The sequence below is a fragment of the Poecile atricapillus genome, chromosome 3 (genome assembly GCF_030490865.1).
Source record: "Poecile atricapillus isolate bPoeAtr1 chromosome 3, bPoeAtr1.hap1, whole genome shotgun sequence".
Classification (NCBI taxonomy): domain Eukaryota; kingdom Metazoa; phylum Chordata; class Aves; order Passeriformes; family Paridae; genus Poecile; species Poecile atricapillus.
Genome location: NC_081251.1, coordinates 78,034,781 through 78,055,290, shown reverse-complemented (window position 1 = coordinate 78,055,290; position 20,510 = coordinate 78,034,781). Strand labels below are relative to the sequence as shown.

General features: G+C 36.5%; 1 protein-coding gene across 6 annotated transcripts in view; it reads left to right on the top strand.

Annotated features, from left to right (window-relative positions):
• The window catches only part of MAP3K4 (mitogen-activated protein kinase kinase kinase 4), a 69,765-nt gene that overhangs the window by 23,695 nt on the left and 25,560 nt on the right, over positions 1-20,510 (top strand). For all 6 annotated transcript variants that reach the window (XR_009277141.1, XM_058834477.1, XM_058834475.1 and 3 more), the window contains exons 4-14: positions 2,657-2,899; positions 7,037-7,183; positions 8,351-8,508; positions 8,824-8,940; positions 9,304-9,403; positions 9,490-9,573; positions 11,616-11,882; positions 13,154-13,303; positions 14,304-14,465; positions 16,886-17,019; positions 18,571-18,649. Coding sequence is in view for 5 of the 6 variants with exons in the window: in XM_058834477.1 (XP_058690460.1) it covers positions 2,657-2,899; positions 7,037-7,183; positions 8,351-8,508; positions 8,824-8,940; positions 9,304-9,403; positions 9,490-9,573; positions 11,616-11,882; positions 13,154-13,303; positions 14,304-14,465; positions 16,886-17,019; positions 18,571-18,649 (1,641 nt within the window). In the remaining variant the exon portion in view is untranslated. The remainder of the gene's footprint in view (positions 1-2,656; positions 2,900-7,036; positions 7,184-8,350; positions 8,509-8,823; positions 8,941-9,303; positions 9,404-9,489; positions 9,574-11,615; positions 11,883-13,153; positions 13,304-14,303; positions 14,466-16,885; positions 17,020-18,570; positions 18,650-20,510) is intronic.

The following is a 20,510-nucleotide window of genomic DNA, read 5'->3' as shown; positions in this document are numbered from 1 at the left end:
TAGAAAATTTGCATTAAAAATGTGTGAACATTTCCTTAAGAGTCAAGTGCTTAAGCAAAACTTCCAGGTATCTTGTTAGAGTAACTAAAAGCACTCCCAAACCACCCGCACTTAGAAAGTTCAGCTTAATATATAGGTTGAAATAAATTTAAAAAAAATAAAATCAAAATAAACAGGACATAATATGAGGATATTGGAAATGGACTTTGAATGTATTTTTGAAACTGCTGAATACCTCAAAAGTTTTGACTGCATAAGGGTTTTTAAAGGAAGTTAATGGAGCCTTAAATAACTAGAGTTGTTTTTGCAGCCTCACAGAATTAAACTTTTTGGTAATGTAGTTTTGGATGCTTTGTCTAAGATATAAGGTTCATATTTTCTAACTTTTCTAGCCTTGTGACTACTTTAAATGTTCATTTTTGGTAATTATTACCTTTTATTTGACTATTATTGTCTTTTAAGAGATGGTCTTTAGTAAAGGTGAATGTTATAAACTATAAACTTCTTTCCTGCACCAAAATTTAAAGGATGTTATCAGAAAAAAACCACAACTCTGTCAGAATTGTGGTACTTATTGCAGCAAAAGATCACTTTATACTGAAATGGAAGAGATGGGTTTCAGTTGTTTGGTCTTTGCAGCTGACAATACATTGAATGTAGTGTCTTTTTTTTTTTTTTTTTTAGTGCAGTTCAGTTTGATATTTGTATGCAGACAGAATTGTTAGTATTCTGTTAGTCTTTATTGTTTCTGTTACTTTTGTAACTTGACTGTGTTTATGTGTATACTTACACTTCTAAGTCTCTGGACATACTTTTGTTTCTGTTGTTGCTTCAATGGCGTCTAAAACACATCTAAAATGTGCTTTCTGAATTCTTCCACTGTATGCATTTTAATGCTCATTTCATCCTAAATATGTGTAAATCTTTATACATATTCCTGGTCTTAGTGTTTTCTAAAACATGTTTGATTCCTCTATAGGCTCTAATATTTTAACAGGGCTCTATGCATTATAGAGTTGATTGTGTGTAGAAGTTGTACAATTTCATTCTTGGTTAAGATGGATAATATTTCTAACTTTAGTGTATGAAATCAGATGTTATTTTAATAGAGCGTATTTAAGTTTGTGTACCCTGTTTGTTGTTTATTCAAGTGGCTGCACTTTTGAGTATGGTTTTTTGTATGATCTCAATAAATGGCTTAGAGTTTTTCTTGAGGTTTTTGTAAGAAGTATTTGAAACATTTCAGATTGAGCCCGCAGAAGATTAAGATTAGTCAGACTGGACAATTAAAGTTTAGGTGTCTAGTACTAAGCCCTAAGTACTAAGCCACTTTCTGTTATCCTTGATGCTAGAAGAGGATATTACAGATTTATTCAATTTGGCTGTGTTATTTTTGCTCATAGACTAGTTCTTTAATATTTTTATAAGAACTGTATTTCCCCAAACTGTCTTTGCATCACCGTGGGGATTGTATTTCTTACTTATTATTTTTTTGTTGTACTGTGGAAGTGTAGTATTTTCATGATCTGTTTGTTAATGAAAACTTACTGTATAAAAATCTTTAGCCCTGATGCTATTCTGGTGCTATATCTTCCTTTTAAAGAGAGTAAAAAGAAGACATTATTTCATCTAAGAAGATACGTTTTTAAATATGCGTTTTAATTTTCTGATAGATTATGAATTTAAAAGGTGTTTTAAACTTTCTAGGCAGTAGTTTTATAATTTATCATTATCATACTCTAATTACTGGTAATATTTTTTTCCCTTTTGTTGTGATGTTACTTAAATTGAGCTGAAAAAACCCTAAAAAATGATAGTTATGTCTACTATATGACTGAAGGATATTCAGAGCCATGGTTAGCAGCTGAGAAATGAAAATAAGAATGAAACAAACTTGATCCGAAACAAATCATCCTTAAATGATGAACAGTGTATTGCTATCTTTAGGAGCTACCCATGTTCTGAGGTCCAACTTTTCTGTCTAAATTAAACCCGAGTATCTCCATGTACAGCCTTGCTTAGAATGTTATCACAAGGTATATAGTTTTAGATTTCTAGGGTGTTTATTTCATAGCATCTCAATTATTTTCTCTAATTAGAAAAGTAATTTTGTTTAAATGGAATTTTAATTTGAATGAAAAGTTTATTATTAAAAAAACCCCAAAACAACAAACCAGCTTGATGTTTATATTTCATCTTTCTTTTTAAACAGTTTAAATTTAAAATCTACCAAAATTCAGAAGTTAATTTTACAGTACTTAGGCTGTGTTTAGCTAGTGACATTTTTTTGAATATTTCATTCATTTACAGTATGGAGTTTTATGTTAATATATGTATTATGTATTCCAAAAGGAATGAGGTTATGTACCTGATGTAACTCACTTAGTGTACACTTGTTTCTCTAGATAATGTCAGAAGCATAATGCAAGTGGTTTTGTTTATTCCCAGTGGTCCATAGTTGTTTTTCCTGAGACTGATGATCCTTTAAAAAAAAGTTAGCTTTAAAAATCTGCCAATGATATAAACTTGTGTGGTTGACTTGCCAGCTAATAGACTATTACCTTTTAAAAACATACTTCTGTGCATGCTACTTTAAACAAATCCAAAATCCTAAAGACTTTTAAGGATCCTTTTCATGATACCTATTTTTTGTTAGTTTTCAGAATTTCCAGATCCCATGTTGTGTTCAGATTATGTGCAGTTACTAAATTTCCCACCTTGTTGCGAGCAAAAATGCAGTGCTGTATCATGGGAGGAGTTGAAATCCATGGATTTGCCATCTTTTGAACCTGCATTCTTGGTTCTCTGCCGAGTCCTGCTCAATGTTATCCATGAATGTCTCAAGCTGAGGTTGGAACAAAGACCTGCTGGGGAACCATCTCTTTTGAGTATTAAACAGGTTTGCTTCAATTGCTTTTTAAATACATATTTCCTGTTTGAAATATTTTGTCATTTCATTATGATACCATGTCACATTAAAGAGGATTAGTGTAAGAAATTACAATGTATAATTGTGTAACAATTTTTGTAAATAGTCTAGTATTTCATATGGAGATCTGCTTTTTGCATAATAAATAAATGATTGTGTATAGCTCTCTGATTTAGGTTTCCATATCAAAACTGGTGATTAAAAATATTATTAGGCAACAAAATTCAACAGTATTAGTTCCATTTGCATTATAAGCTATATAATCTTCTCTAGCAAATCTTCCTCTTTTTGGGTTTCTTGGGTAATACAAGTTGTTTTAAGGGTCTGTATTTCGCTCTTTGATTTGATTTTTCTCTCAAGTGAGTGTAGGACATCTGATTACATGCAATATCACATAGTAAAAGTAAATTAAGAAGAAAAATGAAATAATAAAAAAAAAATCTTCTCCAGCCTATTGTATTACTTTCTGTGGGCAGTGACCAAAAATTGTCAGTCCTGTCACTGGTTGAGAATATTGTATAAAGACTATTTTTCTGGAGGCTATCAGGTACAATGAAGGCTGTTTAGATCAATGCCAGTATTCACGGTATAGTCCAAAATTCATCCCATCTCCCTGCATCCTGGCAAGTATAACCAAATCAGAGTTTTATCAGAAGATCTCCAAGAGTAAACATCTAAATAAGCTCTTGGACCGATTATGATCTCACATTCCAGTTATTTGCTGATCCAAAATCCTATGTTTTATTTATGATGCTATAAATCTGTGTTACTTTGTGGTCCCAAATAAATTTGTACTCTCTTCCTTCCCCCACTACGCTCTCCCCATTGATTGAAACCTACAATTTCAGCCTTAACAGTCATAGAGTAATACATTGCATAGCATATTCTCTTGTTAAGCACATTATGTCCTTCAGAGATGGGGGTGATCTTGTTTTTTTTTCCCCCCCCTTAACATTTTGTGTGCTCCTTGTGGACTCCCAAGTTAAGTAAAAATTACACTTTCTTCCTGGAAAACAATGTGTTTGTACCAGACTGTTTTGGTGGTGGATACTGTCTTACTAATGACATTGAAAAAATGAATTCAGTTCAGCAAATGCTTCTTGTCCCATACAATATTTTTAAACAGGCAAAGGAGCTGTGGAGGATGTTTCACAAATACATCTATTTGTTTCCTGAAAAATTATAATTCCTAAAATCTTGAGCAAGCACAAAAGAAGAGTCCAGGAGTCTGTGTTATTCTGCAAGTTCACAGAGTATTACAGAATTACGGAGAAGACTGGATTAGAGATACTCTAGTCCAACCTTCAGGAAGCTGGGTTCTACAATTAGATTGATTCCCAAATTAGGTTGTTTTATTATCATATCAGAGCATTGTCAGCAAGTTGAGGGAGGTGATCCTGTCCCTGGGACTGCTGTTTCCAGTTCTGAGCTCCTCAGTACAAGAGAGACATGGAGCTCCTGGACTGGGTCCAGTGGAGGACAAAGATGATTTGGGGCTTGGAACATCTCTCCTGTGAGGAAAGGCTGAGGGAACAGGGCCTGTTAAGCCTTGGGAAGTGACAGCTGAGAGGGGACCTCATCAATGTCCTGCATCACACACTCTAACCCTCAGAAGGTGACCATCTGAAATATGATCAACCCAGTTATCCTCAGTCATGATGCTCTCCTGGCTGCTGGACAGGGATGCAGAACTTGTACACAACTAAGGACAGCTGCGCCATCTTAACTGCAGACATAAGATTTTTCAGTTCTTTCAAGGTATTATTCAGGAAGCAGAGCTGGTGCTGCAGCACAGTGTTCTGGAAGTGGCACTGCTCCATTTCCTTCTGTAAGATGGTCTTTTGGGTAGGCTGTTATGCTTTGGCTTTCTCTGCATTGAGGGCCAGAGCCAGTGCTTTACTCCTATGCTTTTCTCTGCAACTGCCCTCTAGGCATTGCAAATCTGTGATTAAATTCACTGTGAATATTCTCTTTTCAAGGCTGAACAAACCCAATCCCTGATTTGTTCTTTGTATGCAAGTAACACAGTGCAGTCTGTTTTTTGTAGTGATTGACTTTAGTAAATCTTATTTGAGGTACTGAGACCTTTTAAGTATCTCTTGCTTTTTGGTACCATTTGAAATATGTAGTACTGTGTGAATGGATCAGGTATGCTAGTCTTGTTACTCAACTTTTTCAAGGTGATTCTTGTAAATTCTAAATTTGCAAGGTGATTCTTAAATTCTTGTATTACTAGTAAGTCAATTGTATTAAAAAAATTAATCTGATTTTCAATAAAAACTATATGCACAAGAAGAAAACTAACACTGATTATATGCCTCTTAAAATGTGCCTTTTTTCCTATCCTTTCTTGCTGCCTTCCTCCTTTCTGTCCATGTTTCAGTTTCAGTGCTAGCTTTTGTAATCCTGATAATCCTACGTTATTGGAGAGAGCTGTTCTCTTTTGAGGGCATTTTAGTACCTGAACAGTTCAAGGTCGTTCTAAAATTAAGCATTCATGTTCAGAGGTGGATGTTTGTATGTGCATGTGGCTGTTTGGTTGTTAAATTTGGTATTGTTTGTCTTGCCCCACCTGCTTTGAGGAAACAATTTATTGTATAAACTACCTAAATAAAAGCAATCCATCAAACCAATAATAGTGATAATATTTTCAGTTTAGGCTGTATTTTCTTTCATGTGCTCATTATAAACCAAAATTTTGTTTGGCTACTGCCTTGTGAATTTCAGGTTCAAAAGCTGACACTAGGATTCGCTCCACTGGCTTTTGTAAATCCTGTATTCTGTTACTCAGTAGCATACCCATATGAAAGAGTATTATTTAAATACTTAAAATTACCCAATTTTAATAAAGTTTTTCAAGTTTATTATGAATGGACAGGTGTTGAAGGGGAAAAAGCTGCACAGGTTAACACCAAGTACACTGGATGTGATTGAGTGGAGTGAAGAAAGACATTAATTTTAAGGTGTATGACATGTTAGGGGTATAAAAGTGTCCTTTTGGATTTTCACCTTATAAAAAATTACTTTTTTTTACCCTTTTTCACCTAACTTGGTAAATTTTAAACTGTAGAGTTCAGAGTATTATCCTTGTTTCCTCTGCATGTCGAGGAACACCACATGATGTTTTCTGTCCTGTAAAGGATTCCAGAGACTCTTGTCATACTAATATCATTCTTGTATGTTTTCTGCTTTTGTGCCATTATAATTTCTTATGTATTGAGTCTACTATATTGATATATTACTTTGCAAGGAGAGCCATTATAGAGGATTCTAAAAAGCATATTAATCAGCCAGCAATTCCATTCCCTCTGACCCTCAGAAAAGATCAAGGATTGTCAAACCTGAAGACTGATGATGATTTCAGAATACAGCCTTAGCACTTGAAGGGCTTCTGAAAGAAAGGCATTTGTTAGTGTAGGTTTGAAATGATGCTTGCTTGTTGTGTGCTCCTGTACCTGTGGTTGAGCGTGTCTCTTGAAATAGATAAAGGCTAATATTTCAGGGAAAGGTGACAGCTCTTCCAAAGGCAACCCCTTCTGCAGTGAAGAGACCTTTCCTCATGTTAGCTTTGCCCAGGGAAGCAACAAAAAAACACTAATTGCTTTCAGGTCTGGTATGGATTTTGGAATTTAGGGCATGTAGTGGTTTACCACCACCAGCGAAACCAGCACAGGGCACCCGCCCTGGAGATTGGCAGTGAATTCACTGTAGCAAAACATTTCTCTAAGCATATGTTAAACACACTGCATATTTTTCCTGACTTGCTTCCATTGAAAATGGTGATTTCATGACTGTGAGCCCTTTTGCCCCTTTCTAAACTAATTATCTAGTAAGCTGCTTGCTGTGGCATTGTGCAGGGAGTAGGTATGAAACATCTGCCTCCATCTCTATTTATATTGATGTGGCAAATAATGGCATTGCCATTAAATAATCCTGGAAAACTAGTGGCGTTTTTCCTGCAGATGTGTAGAGCAGCTGTATTTGTTTCAAGAAGCTGTATAAATTATTTAGTGCCAAACTAGCATATTTGGACAAACTGGGCTGACAAGGGGTGAATTTCAGAGTAATGTATTGACTGATAGCAGTTTTGGGGTTTGTCTCTTGCAGCTAGTGAGAGAATGTAAAGAAGTTCTGAAGGGTGGACTCTTAATGAAGCAATATTACCAGTTCATGTTACGGGAAGTGTTAGATGACTTGCAAAAGATTGATTACAACATTGATTCTTTTGAAGAGGATCTGCATAAAATGTTAATGGTAAGCTTCAGAAAGGAGAGTTAAAGTAAGTGCATTAATCTGAATACTGCTAATAAAAATCTGTTGTCCCTTTTAGGGATGGTTGCCTTTTTTTTTTTTTCTTTCTCTACTTTGATACAATTTTATTGTTTTAAGGGACTTGTAAAGGTCCCTTAAAAACACAGAGGCCAGTGCTGTTTTGGCAGTACTGGCTTTTTTCCTGTGAGACAGTATACTTGTAAATTGGCTGTATTGACCAAAAATGGTTCCTATATAGAACTGTAAATTTTGTAAGTTTGAACTAAACTTTTAATAACCTTTTAATATTGAATAAATTATGATTTTTTTTGATTAACGTTATATCTTACTGTATTGGCATTGCATTAATGCATAATTGATACCTTATTTTTAATGTATATTCATTGTTGCAATTAGTTAAACAAGTCTTTTTAAGAAAAACGCTTGGCCTCTGGGAAGGTTGGGGGTTGGAAATGGATGACCCCTAAGGTCCCTTTCAACCCAAAGTGTTCTATGATTTTGGCAATTTTACAGTGTAGTTTGAAAATACCTGAAACCTATAGAAATTATTTTAACCATTTTTGAGGAGGGATGTTATGGATTATTGGACTGAAATAAATTGCAGGTGATTTTTTGTATGCAATATAGTCCTGAAGGGCAGATAGATGGTTGAAGAAAAATTGCATTTACCTGGATTTTTTATATTGGTTTAAAACAGTAGTAATTAAATAAAGGTGAGCGATAAGACTTGATATAAAGGATCACAAAGCGAATCTCAGAAAGCTTTTCACAGCACTTACCCATATCCAGGAGGATATGTTCAGATGAAACCTTTTGTCATAATCCAGTTAATAAAAGGTTTAGAGACTGTATTTCAGCAGTTCAGCTTTAAAAACTATGGCTACTCTGGGTATTCACTAATACAATGGTAAATAGCAGCACAGCAAGTAAGGTGGACAATGTTTTCAGGAAAGTATTGTGGAGACATAGAATTTAATACTTGCTGAGCCATTAATAGCACCTTTTTAGTGAAAACATGGAGCTCATTTTCAGTTGGAGCAAATGAAAGTTATTGTAGAAATACCTTCTAAAAATTGTATAATACTGAGTTTGTCTGTTGATTTAAGAGGTTCTAGTCCTTAACACCTTTTGTAACAATTTCTGTTTAAGGTTTACTTTGATTATATGCGAAGCTGGATCCAAATGCTGCAGCAGTTACCTCAAGCATCTCATAGTTTAAAAAATCTGTTAGAGGAGGAATGGAATTTCACCAAAGAAATAACTCCTTATATAAGAGGAGGCGAAGCTCAAGCTGGAAAACTATTTTGGTAGGTTTTATTTAATTCCTCTGCTTATGGTGTTGTTTTATACCAGAGAGGTATTCAAGTCAGCACTTGTTTGGGATTCCCAGATGGGACTTCCTGGGATGTCATTAAGCAGCTGGTAGTCATTGCGAATGGATGGATTATTGCAGTGGCTGTAGGTGTAGGATGCAGTAGGTGCAGGTGGCTTCTGTGGGCCCCAAGATGCTGCTTGTTTCTGTACTTGGACTTGGCAACAGCTCTCTTGCATTAAGAAGGAAGACATTTAAGATGCCATGCTACCTCAATAAGACTGAAGTTCCACCATTTCTGTTGCTACAGTGATATTGCAGGAATGCTGTTGAAATCTACAGGAATATTTTTAGATTCTGGACTACAAGACAGTTGTGATGAATTTTGGGCCAGTGCCGATGACAGCACTGCATCAGATGAAATCAGGTATTAAAACTTTTGTCTTAATAATAACAAAATGCTTACATATGTTTCTCTACCTCTGACAGATGCACAATGTATTTTATTCCTTAGAATGCAAACTTGGTAAATGCAAGGCTCCATAGGCTGTATCACTGTATTTCTGTGTGCAGTAGTAATGAAGCATCATTTTGTTTTTTTGAAGCCTAGTAGCCATCTCTTTAGTTTAGGCTATGAGAGGTTTTTTGTCAGTTCAATTTATTTGTCAGCTGCATGCAAATATTTGTGTTCTTTTTACTAACATGTATGTAAATAATTATTTTCTAATGGCTGTGTAAGTGTAATATGATTTATTGAAATGTTGTCATTTCATTTCTGCCAATGTTTCAGGAGGTCTGTTATAGAGACCAGTCGAGCACTGAAAGAACTGTTCCATGAAGCTAGAGAAAGGGCCTCCAAAGCTCTTGGTTTTGCTAAAATGCTGAGGAAGGTAAGTTAACAGAGTCTTCTCTTATTTATATACTTTAAAGAAATTTGGTCTGAAAGCATATTCTTTTGTTTTATCATTATTTGTAGGACCTTGAAATAGCAGCAGAATTTGCATTGTCAGCCCCAGTGCGAGATCTTCTGAATGCTCTGAAAACAAAAGATTATGTGAAGGTAAATTCACATAGGTGATAAGCTTTAGAGGCATGAAAGTGAACTGAGTATACTAAGCAAAATGTCAAATATTGTCATGCTTTAGTTTTTTTTTTTTAATGGGACATCTGTATTTCAACATGTAAAGTGCTCTGTACTTAATACTGAGTTGTGGTAGTCAAATTCTGTACTTGGCGTTTGTATGAGTGAGAATGCTACTCTACATTTTGGGAACTCAGTGACTTATTTCCTTATTTTTCCTAAGATTCTCTTTGTGACCGAGAAAGAACTTTTCTGTTTAATAACACTTAGTAGTGAGTGCTATGAAACAAATGCTTTCAAATCTATAAGGAAAATAGATACATGTTTGAGTAGATAACCTCAGACTGTAGACCTGTGTTTTGCTTATATAAAGGGGCAGTATTATAGTGGAGGTCTGTTTTAGCAAGATTCCTGGAGAGTACTAAGGACATGAGAAATTCAAGGCCTCTGTTCTGTTCCAGAGTAACTGTAGCTAGGAAACGGTTATACAGCAAAACTAAGTTAAGTTCTTGGTGTTCCATATTTACTGCAATGTAAAGTCCCACATTTGTGGTTTTGCAAAATTCCTTAAAAAATTCCTATGTCAACAAGTCTTTTTTGTAGTTTAAGCAAGTTGTTTGCTTCAACAGATCAAATGTATTTGGATCTGCTGTTCTTTTTTGTCCTTCCATACTTTTCATATATATATGTATAATTTACAGTTGGGAAATAATGCACTAACTTTTTCATTGCATAATTCTTGTTAGATTTATGTAAATGTTTGATAAATACTGAAATTCATTTAGGGGGGCACAAACAAGTTCGTCGGAGAGAAGTTCATAAAGTGTTGTAAATACATGGATAAAACAACTGGCTCAGCAGGGCCCTGATCTGTGGAGTGTTTGAGTTGGAAAACACCCAGGGAAATAAGTATATGTTTACTTAAAAAAAATATTGTCCCCCAAGTATGTAGTCTTAGATGCTTCAAGACACCGTATTAGTTTTAGTACACCTTTTAAAGATTGTATCTTTGGTACATTTTTTGTAGAAAAAATTGTATCTTGAGTTTCACACATCTGTTATACATGGGTTAAATGACACACATTTTGATAATGAACACTTTATATACTGGCCCTCTAATATCATGTAGGGAGCTTAAATGTTTAACAGCCTTTCAGGCAGATGCTCATTGGGGAATCTAATTTAGCTTTTAGTAACAGCCATCTAGTATTTTGCATTGACCTACAGATTATAATAGCTTTAGTTATAAAATGTGTCTGCCTAATGGTAGAAGCGCTGAGTGCAGTATTTTGTCTTAGCTCGATGACATCACACTCTGAAAAGAGAATTTGACTCCACCATGAGTCAATTACCTCATGTCAAGTCAAGATACTGGCTATTTTACTGTTTTCACAGTCTGCTGTTGATGCTGCTGATGGTTGAAGTACTGCTACCAATGTGACAGATATAATTGGAAGTAGTTTTTAAGTAGTAGCAGTAATATTTTATTAAAAGAGAATGCTCTAACTGGACTTAATCTAGCTTTTATGAAAGTAGAAGAATAACTGATACTTTTTTAGACAGACTTTTGTTTACTCTTTGTCTTTTGTAGTCATTTAGAAATGTATAAATTCTGAAGGAATTTTACTTTTGATACTCCACTCTTTGTTGACTAATTGACTTTTTAAAATACGTGTATATGTATTTTATTCTCATGTATGCATACATATATAGTATATATGTGAAACTGGTCTTCATTTGTAACAAGATTCCTTTAGAAGAATATAAAGAAGGGTTAACTTGAAATACACAGAAAGAAAATGGTGATCCAGTGGATTTCAAAAGAAATAATTTATAATGCATTTTGACTTTCAGTGCAAAAATAGATGAAGGTACTGTTTTAGTATGTATATTGTACAACTTTTTAGGATGGGGATTCTTCCTGTTGCTTAAATGATACTGCGTATTTTATTTGCCACCTACTATTTATTTATCATAAAAGACAGTGGGATTCACTCATTCAGTGTGTTTCTTCTCTGCAGGTACAAGTTCCTGGACTCGAGAGTTTACAAGTATTTGTACCAGGTAGTATTGCAGGGGAAAAGTCTGTGATTTTGCAACTCCTCAATGCAGCTGCGGGGAAGGATTGCTCCAAGGATTCAGATGAGCTTACATATGAGGCCTACTTGCTAATGACCAAACACAGCGACAAAGACCATGAATTAGATGACAGCTGGAGTGCATGGGAGGGTCAGCCGGTCAAAGTAGTGCCACAAGTAGAAACTGCTGATACGCTGCGCACCATGCAGGTGGGTTTGGTCTTTCTTATTCCCCCACTGTTTGTCATCTCCACACTTCTGTGAATGCTTATTCTATCAGATTAACTGGAGTCATTCAAGTGAAGCATGTGTCTTTTTATCGGTAATAAAAAGTTAAATTCCGGAATAAGTTTGATTCTTAGTTGTGCTAAATGCTAATATTAAATGGACTGTAGCATTTCCTGACAGGATCAGTCTCTACAAATGTGCCTTTTTCAGAGTTGTATAATAGAGATACCTTTAATATCTAGTTGAGTGTTCAGAAGTGCAGGTAAGACTTGAAAATTGAACATTTTATTAAGAAGTCATCAGTCTCCGAGAACATATAATGGTTGTGTGCTTTCCACACACTGAAGCATGAAGCCAGTTACTCTTGATCTTGGATGAATTGTGACATTTTGTGTTAAATTTCTCAGGAAGTTACTGGATGTTAACAGTTCTGCAAGAAAAAACGTTTCCAGTCATACTTTCCTTCTTCCCAAGCCAATAGAGTTTCCCTGCCAGCAGTTCTGCTGCACTCTGACAGCTGAGCCAGCTCCCTGCCCCTCATGTTTTCATGTCTTTAGTGTTAAGCTATATGAATTTTCCTTTTGGTATGTCATGCAGTTCCTTGGATCCCTACCATAAATGGGCTGTACTGTCCGCAAAGAGAGTGACTTTCCGCATCACTGTGCCTGACCTTTGGCATTCAGAGGGTTCTAGCAGTTACATTGAGTTGAAAAAGTCACTCCTCTACATACTGCTGTTTTTAATGTGTAAACATATTGTTTCTTGTTTGCCTGTTGTTCCAACTGAACAGTAAAAAAACAACCTTTGATTAAGTGCTTTGAACTTCTTCAGACGTCTATCAAAGTTAGTATTTCATTCAGAAAATGAAAATAGCAATAGATGAGAATCAGTTTGCAAATGGTTGCAAATTTCTGTCTGCTTTGAGATAATGTAATTATTTTTGCTTAGCTGTTGCTTTTTTTGTGTGTAGCTAATCTGAATTTAATACAGTGTTTCCAATATTTTCCAGAAGTAAACAGAACCATATTCCTCATGAAAACTTTCTTCATGGAACTCTGCTCACTAGATGAGAGTTTGAGTTTAGTTGCCAGGATCAAGTTTTTTTTTGTGTGAATGTAGATTTTCATGAATAGTGACAAGAGGTCTTTCATGTATTAGAATTTAAAAAATAACTGATTGGAATCTGGTGATATTTGATGTATTTTTACAGAGAGGATTTTCTTTACAAGAAGTAGTGGTGTCTTGTATTCTAGGTTGATAACCTCCTCCTTGTAGTCATTCAGTCTGCCCACCTTGTGAGTCAGAGAAAGGCTTTCCAACAGTCTATTGAAGGGCTCATATCTCTGCACCAGGAGCAGACATCCAGCCAACCAATCATTGCCAAAGCTCTACAGCAGCTGAAGGTAAGCAGGTTTGGAGATTATTTATCAAAACTGATGATGCTTTGCTCACTGATAAGTAAAAAAGTGGAAGAAAGCTTGATTGCAAAGCTAATGGCATATTCTGCAATTGTAAGTTATGTGGTAGTCCTCTGTGGACTTTACTTTCAGTACAATTTCCACTCTGTTTTCTCAAATGAGTTGTGAGCGCATTTTTGAGCTGTATTGGTGTAATCATTTCTGCATTGGGTAATTGGAAAACAAGTCCATAATGCAGTTGAAATACCATAGCAACAGAGTGAATACCTCTTTGGTGGCAGCAATATTGTATTGTATGATTTTCTAAAACCAAGTTCTGTCAAAATCAGTGATCTGCAACAAACAACTTTTATTCCTATATTTGAAAATGCAAAAATGGGTAGTCTCTCTTTTTTCTCTTGGATTTGGTGTGGGTTTTTAAACCTTTTTTTGTTTGTTTTATGTGTGTGGTGTGGTTGTTTTGTTTTTGTTTTGCTTTTGTTTTATGAGCGTTTTCTTTGATGGGTTTGGTTTGTTTGTTTGTTTATTGGGCTTTAAGTGGCAGTATCAAGTCCCTGCATTCAGTAGAGACTGTGTCCATATACCAAGATGAAAATAGAACCAAAGGCTTGGTCACTCTATGGATAGTAGAGTTAATTTTCTCCTTTCTTGTCTGTCTGGTTTTGGTTGGATGTTTTTGTTTGTGTTGTGTTGTTTTGGTTTTTTTGTTGTTGTTGTTGTTGGTTCTCTACTCACCCTTTTGCTGTCTTTGTTTTTAAAGTTAATCACATGCAAGAAAACTTCATTATAATACTTGAGTTAATTACTAGACTTCATGCAACTGCTGGAAAATGTTTGTTTTTCCAAGACTGAATGAATTTTTGTGGCATTATAGTGCCTTTTCATTTAAAATAACGTAATTGCTAGATTCATGTTTGCCTAATATTCTACAGTTGACAAGATGAAGTAATCTGATGTCCCCCTATCTCTTTTTGTTGTTACTCAGAACGATGCATTACAGCTATGCAATAAGATAAGCAGTGCCATTGATAGAGTTGATCACATGTTCACAGCTGAGTTTGATGCTGAAGTTGATGAATCTGAATCTGCCACTTTGCAGCAATACTACCGGGAAGCCATGATTCAGGGTTATAATTTTGGGTTTGAGGTAAGGAAACAAAAAACAATTGAAATTTCTGGTTTTACTTAGGTCCAAATAAGGTAACTAATGATTGTGGAAATACAAAGAATTTATGAAACTTTTGAGGTATTTAGGTTGGAAAATACCTTTAGGATAATCAATTCCAACTCTTAACTTGCTGCTACCAGTTCCAACACTGAACCATGTCTACGTCTACACATCTTTTAAATAACCTCCTCCAGGGATGGGGACTCTGCCAGCCACTTCCTGTGGCCTGGACCACTCTTCCAATGAAGAAATTGTTCCTAATATCCAATTTACACCTCCCCTGGTTCAATTTAAGGCTGTTTTCTCTTGTCCTAACACTTTTTACTTGGGAGAAAAGGCTGGCGCCCACCTCTCTAAAACCTTTCAGATAGTTTTGTAGAAAACAATAAGGTTGCACCTGAGCCTCCTTTCCTTTAGGCTAAACAACCCCAGCTCCCTAAACTGCTCTCACAAGGCTTGTGCTCATTTGTTGCCCTTCCCTGGACTGGCTGGAACACCTCGAAGTCTTTTTTGTAGTGAGGGGCCCAACACAGTATTTGAGGTGCAACCTCAGCAGTGCCCATTACCATTGCTGCCCCAGTCCTGCTGGTCACACCATTGCTGATAGAAGCCAGGATGCCATGGCCTTCTTGGCCCCCTGGGCACACACTGGATCATATCCAGCCACTTGTCAGCCAGCACCCTCAAATCTTTTTACCCTAGGCAACTTTCCAGCCACTCCTCCCCCAGCTTGTAGTGCTACATGGGGTTGTTGTGATCCAAGTGTAGGACCTGGACTTCGACCATGTTGAACCTCACACCATTGGTCTTTGTCCAACAATCCAGCCTGTCCAGATCCTTTCCTGACCTCCAGCAGATCAACACTCCCACTCAACTTGATGTCATTTATGAACTTACTGAGTATGCCCTTGATCCCCTGGTCCAGATCATTGATAAAGGCATAAAACAGGACTGGCCCCAGAACTGGGGAACCCAAATAGTGACTGGTTGCTAACAGGGTGTAGCACTGCTGACCACCACTCCCTAAGCCTGGCCATCCTACCACTGTTTTACACAGCAAACAGTGAACCTCTGTCCCAGACCATGAGCAGCCAACTTCTGCAAAAGAATGCTATGGAAAGCAATGTCAAAAGCTTTACTAAAATATAGGTAGATGACATCCACAGCCTTTCCCTGATCTGCTAAGTGGATCACCTTCACACAGAAAGAGATCAGGTCAGTCAAGTAGGATCTGCTTTTCACAAACCCATGCTGGCTGGGCCTAGTCTCCTGGTTGTCCTGTACTAGATGATCCATAACCTTCAGACTGACTGGTCTGTTGTTTTCTGGATCCTCTTTGCAGTCCTTCATGTAGACAGGCCTCACATTTGGTAATTTCTGCTAAACTGTGGCTTCCCAGTTTTAGCAGGACATCATGAAAAATGTGTTGCCTCAGAAATTTTACTTGAGAATAAGTGAAGAGTAACAGATGAATCTGATAAATCTGTTAAATTAGAAATGTCTGTAAGTCTAAAAAGCTTTTAAGAACTTGATGATTTCAGGTATAGTCTTGTAAGCTCTACTGCCTGGCAGCATTTTAGATGATATCAGAATCGTTAAGGTTGGAAAGGACCTCCAAGACAAATCCAACCTTCAGCTGAGTGCCACCATGCTCACCAAACCATATCACGAAGGGCCATATTTACTCATTTTTTAATACTTCCCAGGATGGTGAGTCCACCAGCCTGTGGTTTAACTTACCTTCTCACAGTTTTTCAGCCTAGAATAGCATAATACTGTATGTAATATGAGACATTCCTTCAGGGTTTATGGTGGTTCTTTGATGCAGTGCAAGCTTTTGAGTGCTTGCCTGAGAGTGTGGGCATTCAAAACGTTATGTTCAGGTCCTTTAATTGTTTTGCTATTTGATTCCTCTGGGCTTTGTAAAAATCTTTTAAGGATTATGTCATACACTAATGTACTTCTAGGATAGTCTTATAAGAAATAGCTGGTATTTGTTTGATTTTTAAATGCACATAGATAACTTTTTTTATCGCATAATGTTACTGCAATATAGCTAAAAATAAACACTACTTTGCAGTTCAGTCTCTGGCTACAGAACCAAGTGTTTATGTGGGATGTTTCTTCAATGATGTGCACATTGTTAAACACCAGCACGTGCCTGATACACACAGAAAAATGCAGTGTGGCTCAGTACTGCCTCTCACTGTAGCATATTTTGTATTTATATATTTGATTAATTTTTTGTCTATAAATAGGTAACTGCTTGCATAAAATAATTTTGTCCAAGAATAGGATGTGACTGTTACCATACTTTTGAGTTTTGTTAGCTTGCAAATACTCTAGGGGATGTTGTTCTTCTTATTAATATGTGGAAAGTAATCTTAAGTTTCTTACAGTACCATAAAGAAGTTGTTCGTCTGATGTCTGGAGAATTCAGGCAGAAAATTGGAGACAAATATATCAACTTTGCCAGAAAATGGATGAATTATGTGTTAACAAAATGCGAGAGTGGCCGAGGCACTCGACCCAGGTAACAGCCAACTTGTTATTGCCATGGTAGATTTTGGTAGAGCTGTGAAGGGTTGGGCTCAAAAAATTGGAGTAAATGAAGTGAAATCTGGCTGGTGGCCAGTCATTAGGGTGTTCCTCGGGGCTTAATTTTGAGGCCAGTTTTTTTCAATGTTTTTATGCGTGAAAATACTCCTGAATACAGGAGTTCTGTACATACTAAGTTTGCCATACTAAATTAGAAGACATTGATTCCCTGAAGGGCACAGAGACTGTACAGAGAAAACTTGATAGATTATGAGGGCTGGATGGTAACCAACCTTAGGAAATTTAACAAAGGCAAGCACCAGATTTTGCATCTGGAGTGCTGTAACTCTGGGTATCCATATAATCAGAGGCCAAGAGATAGGAGCGCAGCCCTTCAGAAAGGGACCTTGAGGTTCTTGCTAATTGTAAGCTTTGAGTCAGTGATGTGCCCAGGTGGTGAAAAGGGCCAACTATATCCTGGGGTGCCTTAGGCACAATAGATCTGCCCAGCTGGAGGGAGTGATTGTACCACCATGTTTAACATTGGTGCAGCCTCACCTCAAGTACTCTGTGTACTTTTGGGCTCCGCAATCTAAGAAGAACATAAAAATACTGCAGTAAGTCTAAAGAAGGGCGGTGAAGATGGTGATAGGACTAAAGGACAAGACATAATGAGTAATTAAGGATACTAGGTTTGCTGGGCTTAGGGAAGCAGAAAATGAATTGCTATCTGCAACTTCTTCATGTCTTCTCTTTTGCGACTGGACAAGAGGAAATGGCATAAAGCTGCTGATTGGGTATTAGGAAAAAGTTCCTCACTTAGAGGTGGTCAAGCACTGGAAAAAACTCCCCAGGAAAATGGTCATGGCCCCAGGCCTACTAGTGTTCAAGGACTGTTTGAACTGTGCTCTTAACTTCTGTGCTGTCCTTTGTGGAGTCAGAATTTCAATGGTGATGATCTGTCTGTGCCTCTTCCAACTCAGGATATCCTGTTATTCTATTTATATTTTGTAGGTTGCAGCTGCTAGTTCAAGTAGGTCAAAGAGGAGGCAGTGGGGGACAGCAGGTGGCTGAAGACAGCTCACACCAGCCAAGTTACTTACTTGACCAGTCTAGGCCATGAAACCACTGATGCCCAGTCATTACTAATCAGATAGTCATGAAATCTTTAGTATCCTCTCAGTCTTGTTTCAGAAAGGAGACTTCAGGCAAGAATTTCAGTGGTTTGGCTTGTTGTTCTGAAACAAATTGTGGTTGAGTTGATAATACTGTGTGGAAGATAGCATGTGTATGGGTGTAGATACATAGCATGGCCTGCTCATCTTACTTAGTGGGCAGTGTCCTTGCTAAAATCAGTCTTTGTCCATATATAATTGGGTAAAAGGTAAAATTTTTATGTTTTATATATTAGTCTGTTTTTTTAATGAGGATTTTATCATATTTTACAAAGGAAAAAAAGGTTAACTATTATTTACTGTTCTTGGATATGGTGAAGACTTCAGCCAAAGACTGTTTCATATTTGTCTTTTCTTTTTGTTTTACATAGATGGGCAACTCAAGGTTTTGATTTTCTTCAAGCCATTGAGCCAGCATTTATTTCAGCTCTCCCAGAAGATGACTTCTTGGTATGGATAAATTTTTCTGCTGGTACTTATTTGTAAATGCTTGTGAAGCTATCAGTATATGTTTTGCAGGGATACTTTTTATAAAACGACATCTGAACACAGATGCAGTTCTGAAACAATTGCTGTTGTATATCACTGTTGATGCTGCTATCTCTTCTGCTTATTAGATTCAGAAGAGAGTAGATTTGTGACCATTGTCAGTAGTGGTTTCAGTTTGCTGACAAATTGCTGGTGCTGTCCTGGGAGGCCACCTCCCTTTGTGTCACAGAAGGTTGACAGCAGCTTTCTACAAATATTTATAGTTGATATAATGAATTTCTAAACGTAAGCTTCTGAAGCTTAACCAACACCCATATCTGTGGATATGAATACAAAATCATTTAAAGATTTTTATTTTCAGATTGTTCCAGCATGAAACATACTTTAAGGCATCTTTCTTTTGCTTTTATTACCAAAAAACAACGAGACTAAAGCTGGCTTTTTTTGTCTGCTCTGCTTTCCTCCTTTTCCTGTTCTGAGAATTTTTTTTCCTGTGATCTTGGTACAACATTACAGAGAAGTGAAAGCACAGTTGTCACAAAATAGCAGAATATGAGTGTCAGCACCTCTTGATTTTTGCTAATTTCAAGATGTGTTATGAAATGCCAACCACATTAATCTTGCATAATACAGAAAATACATGGTTTAGTCTTTTTTTCGCATGTATTTTTATCAGGAGCTCTCTAGTAAATTATGTGTTAGTCCTGCATTTGTGCTGCTGGGAAAGGGTTGTCTGCCTTTATGACAGAGTTAAGCTGGTATTTGGAATACACACTGATGCTTTAGCTTTAGGAAGTAGCCCCTAAAATTCTTCTGCTTTGACAGTTTCTGAAACAGGCTTTGAAGAAATAAGGGGGAAAGAAAGGGGGGACTCCAAAACCTTAACTGCATTTTTGACCTTTTTTCTTTCTTAAACTGGATTTCAGTTTTGGAGATCATCACTTGAAGCCTTTTTGATTAATCTGTATAGGACAGGTCACAGTATTTTATCTAGAAATGGCAATGCCAATCATGATCTCTTAGATACTGCATCATGTCATGGAAGAATGATGGTTTAGATTTAGAGCTCTACATTCCAAGATAAAATTCTAGCTCAGTCTGCATTGGTAAAATGTGCCGGTCTCAAGCTCAACTCTTCTTTTGTTTGATAATTCAGTTTTTTCTTAGTCCTTTTAGTTCCTGGTCTTCACTAAGTTTTTGAATTTCTGGAAGAACTTTTGGCTACACTGAGTGACTGGCATATAGAAGTCACCTTCATAGCATCTCTACCAAAGAGCATAATTGTACTACTTTGTGAAGATACATTATATCCCTGGCTTTATGACATGTAAATTGAACCAGAGGAAGATTTAATAACTTGTCCAGGATTACATACCTGTTGAATAGTACACCTAATAATTTGGCTCAGATTGCCTGGGGCCCAGTTCAGTGATTTTAACTTTCAAAATCCCTTGAAAAATGAAAGTTTTGATAGCTTCATGGGTAGATAAGGAAAGCGTATTTCTTTTAACATGCGGGGCTTCATGTTTTTTGTTTTGCGGATTTTCATCTTGAGATTCAGGCCATCATATTCTCACTCAATTTTTTTTGGTTTCTTCTTGGGAAGTGGAGGGGGAGAGCAGAGAAGGTTTAACAGCTTTTTCCAGGAAATGTGATTTTAATTATATTAACAATGAACATTAAGTTCCAATACTTTTATATTTTGGAATGTCCTTTATGATATGTCACTATTCAATTCTTACAGTTATGTAATTTTGACAAGGACAAAAGGCACGACAAAACTAAGACTTCCTAGCTTTAAAAAAAAATCAAATCAAAATGC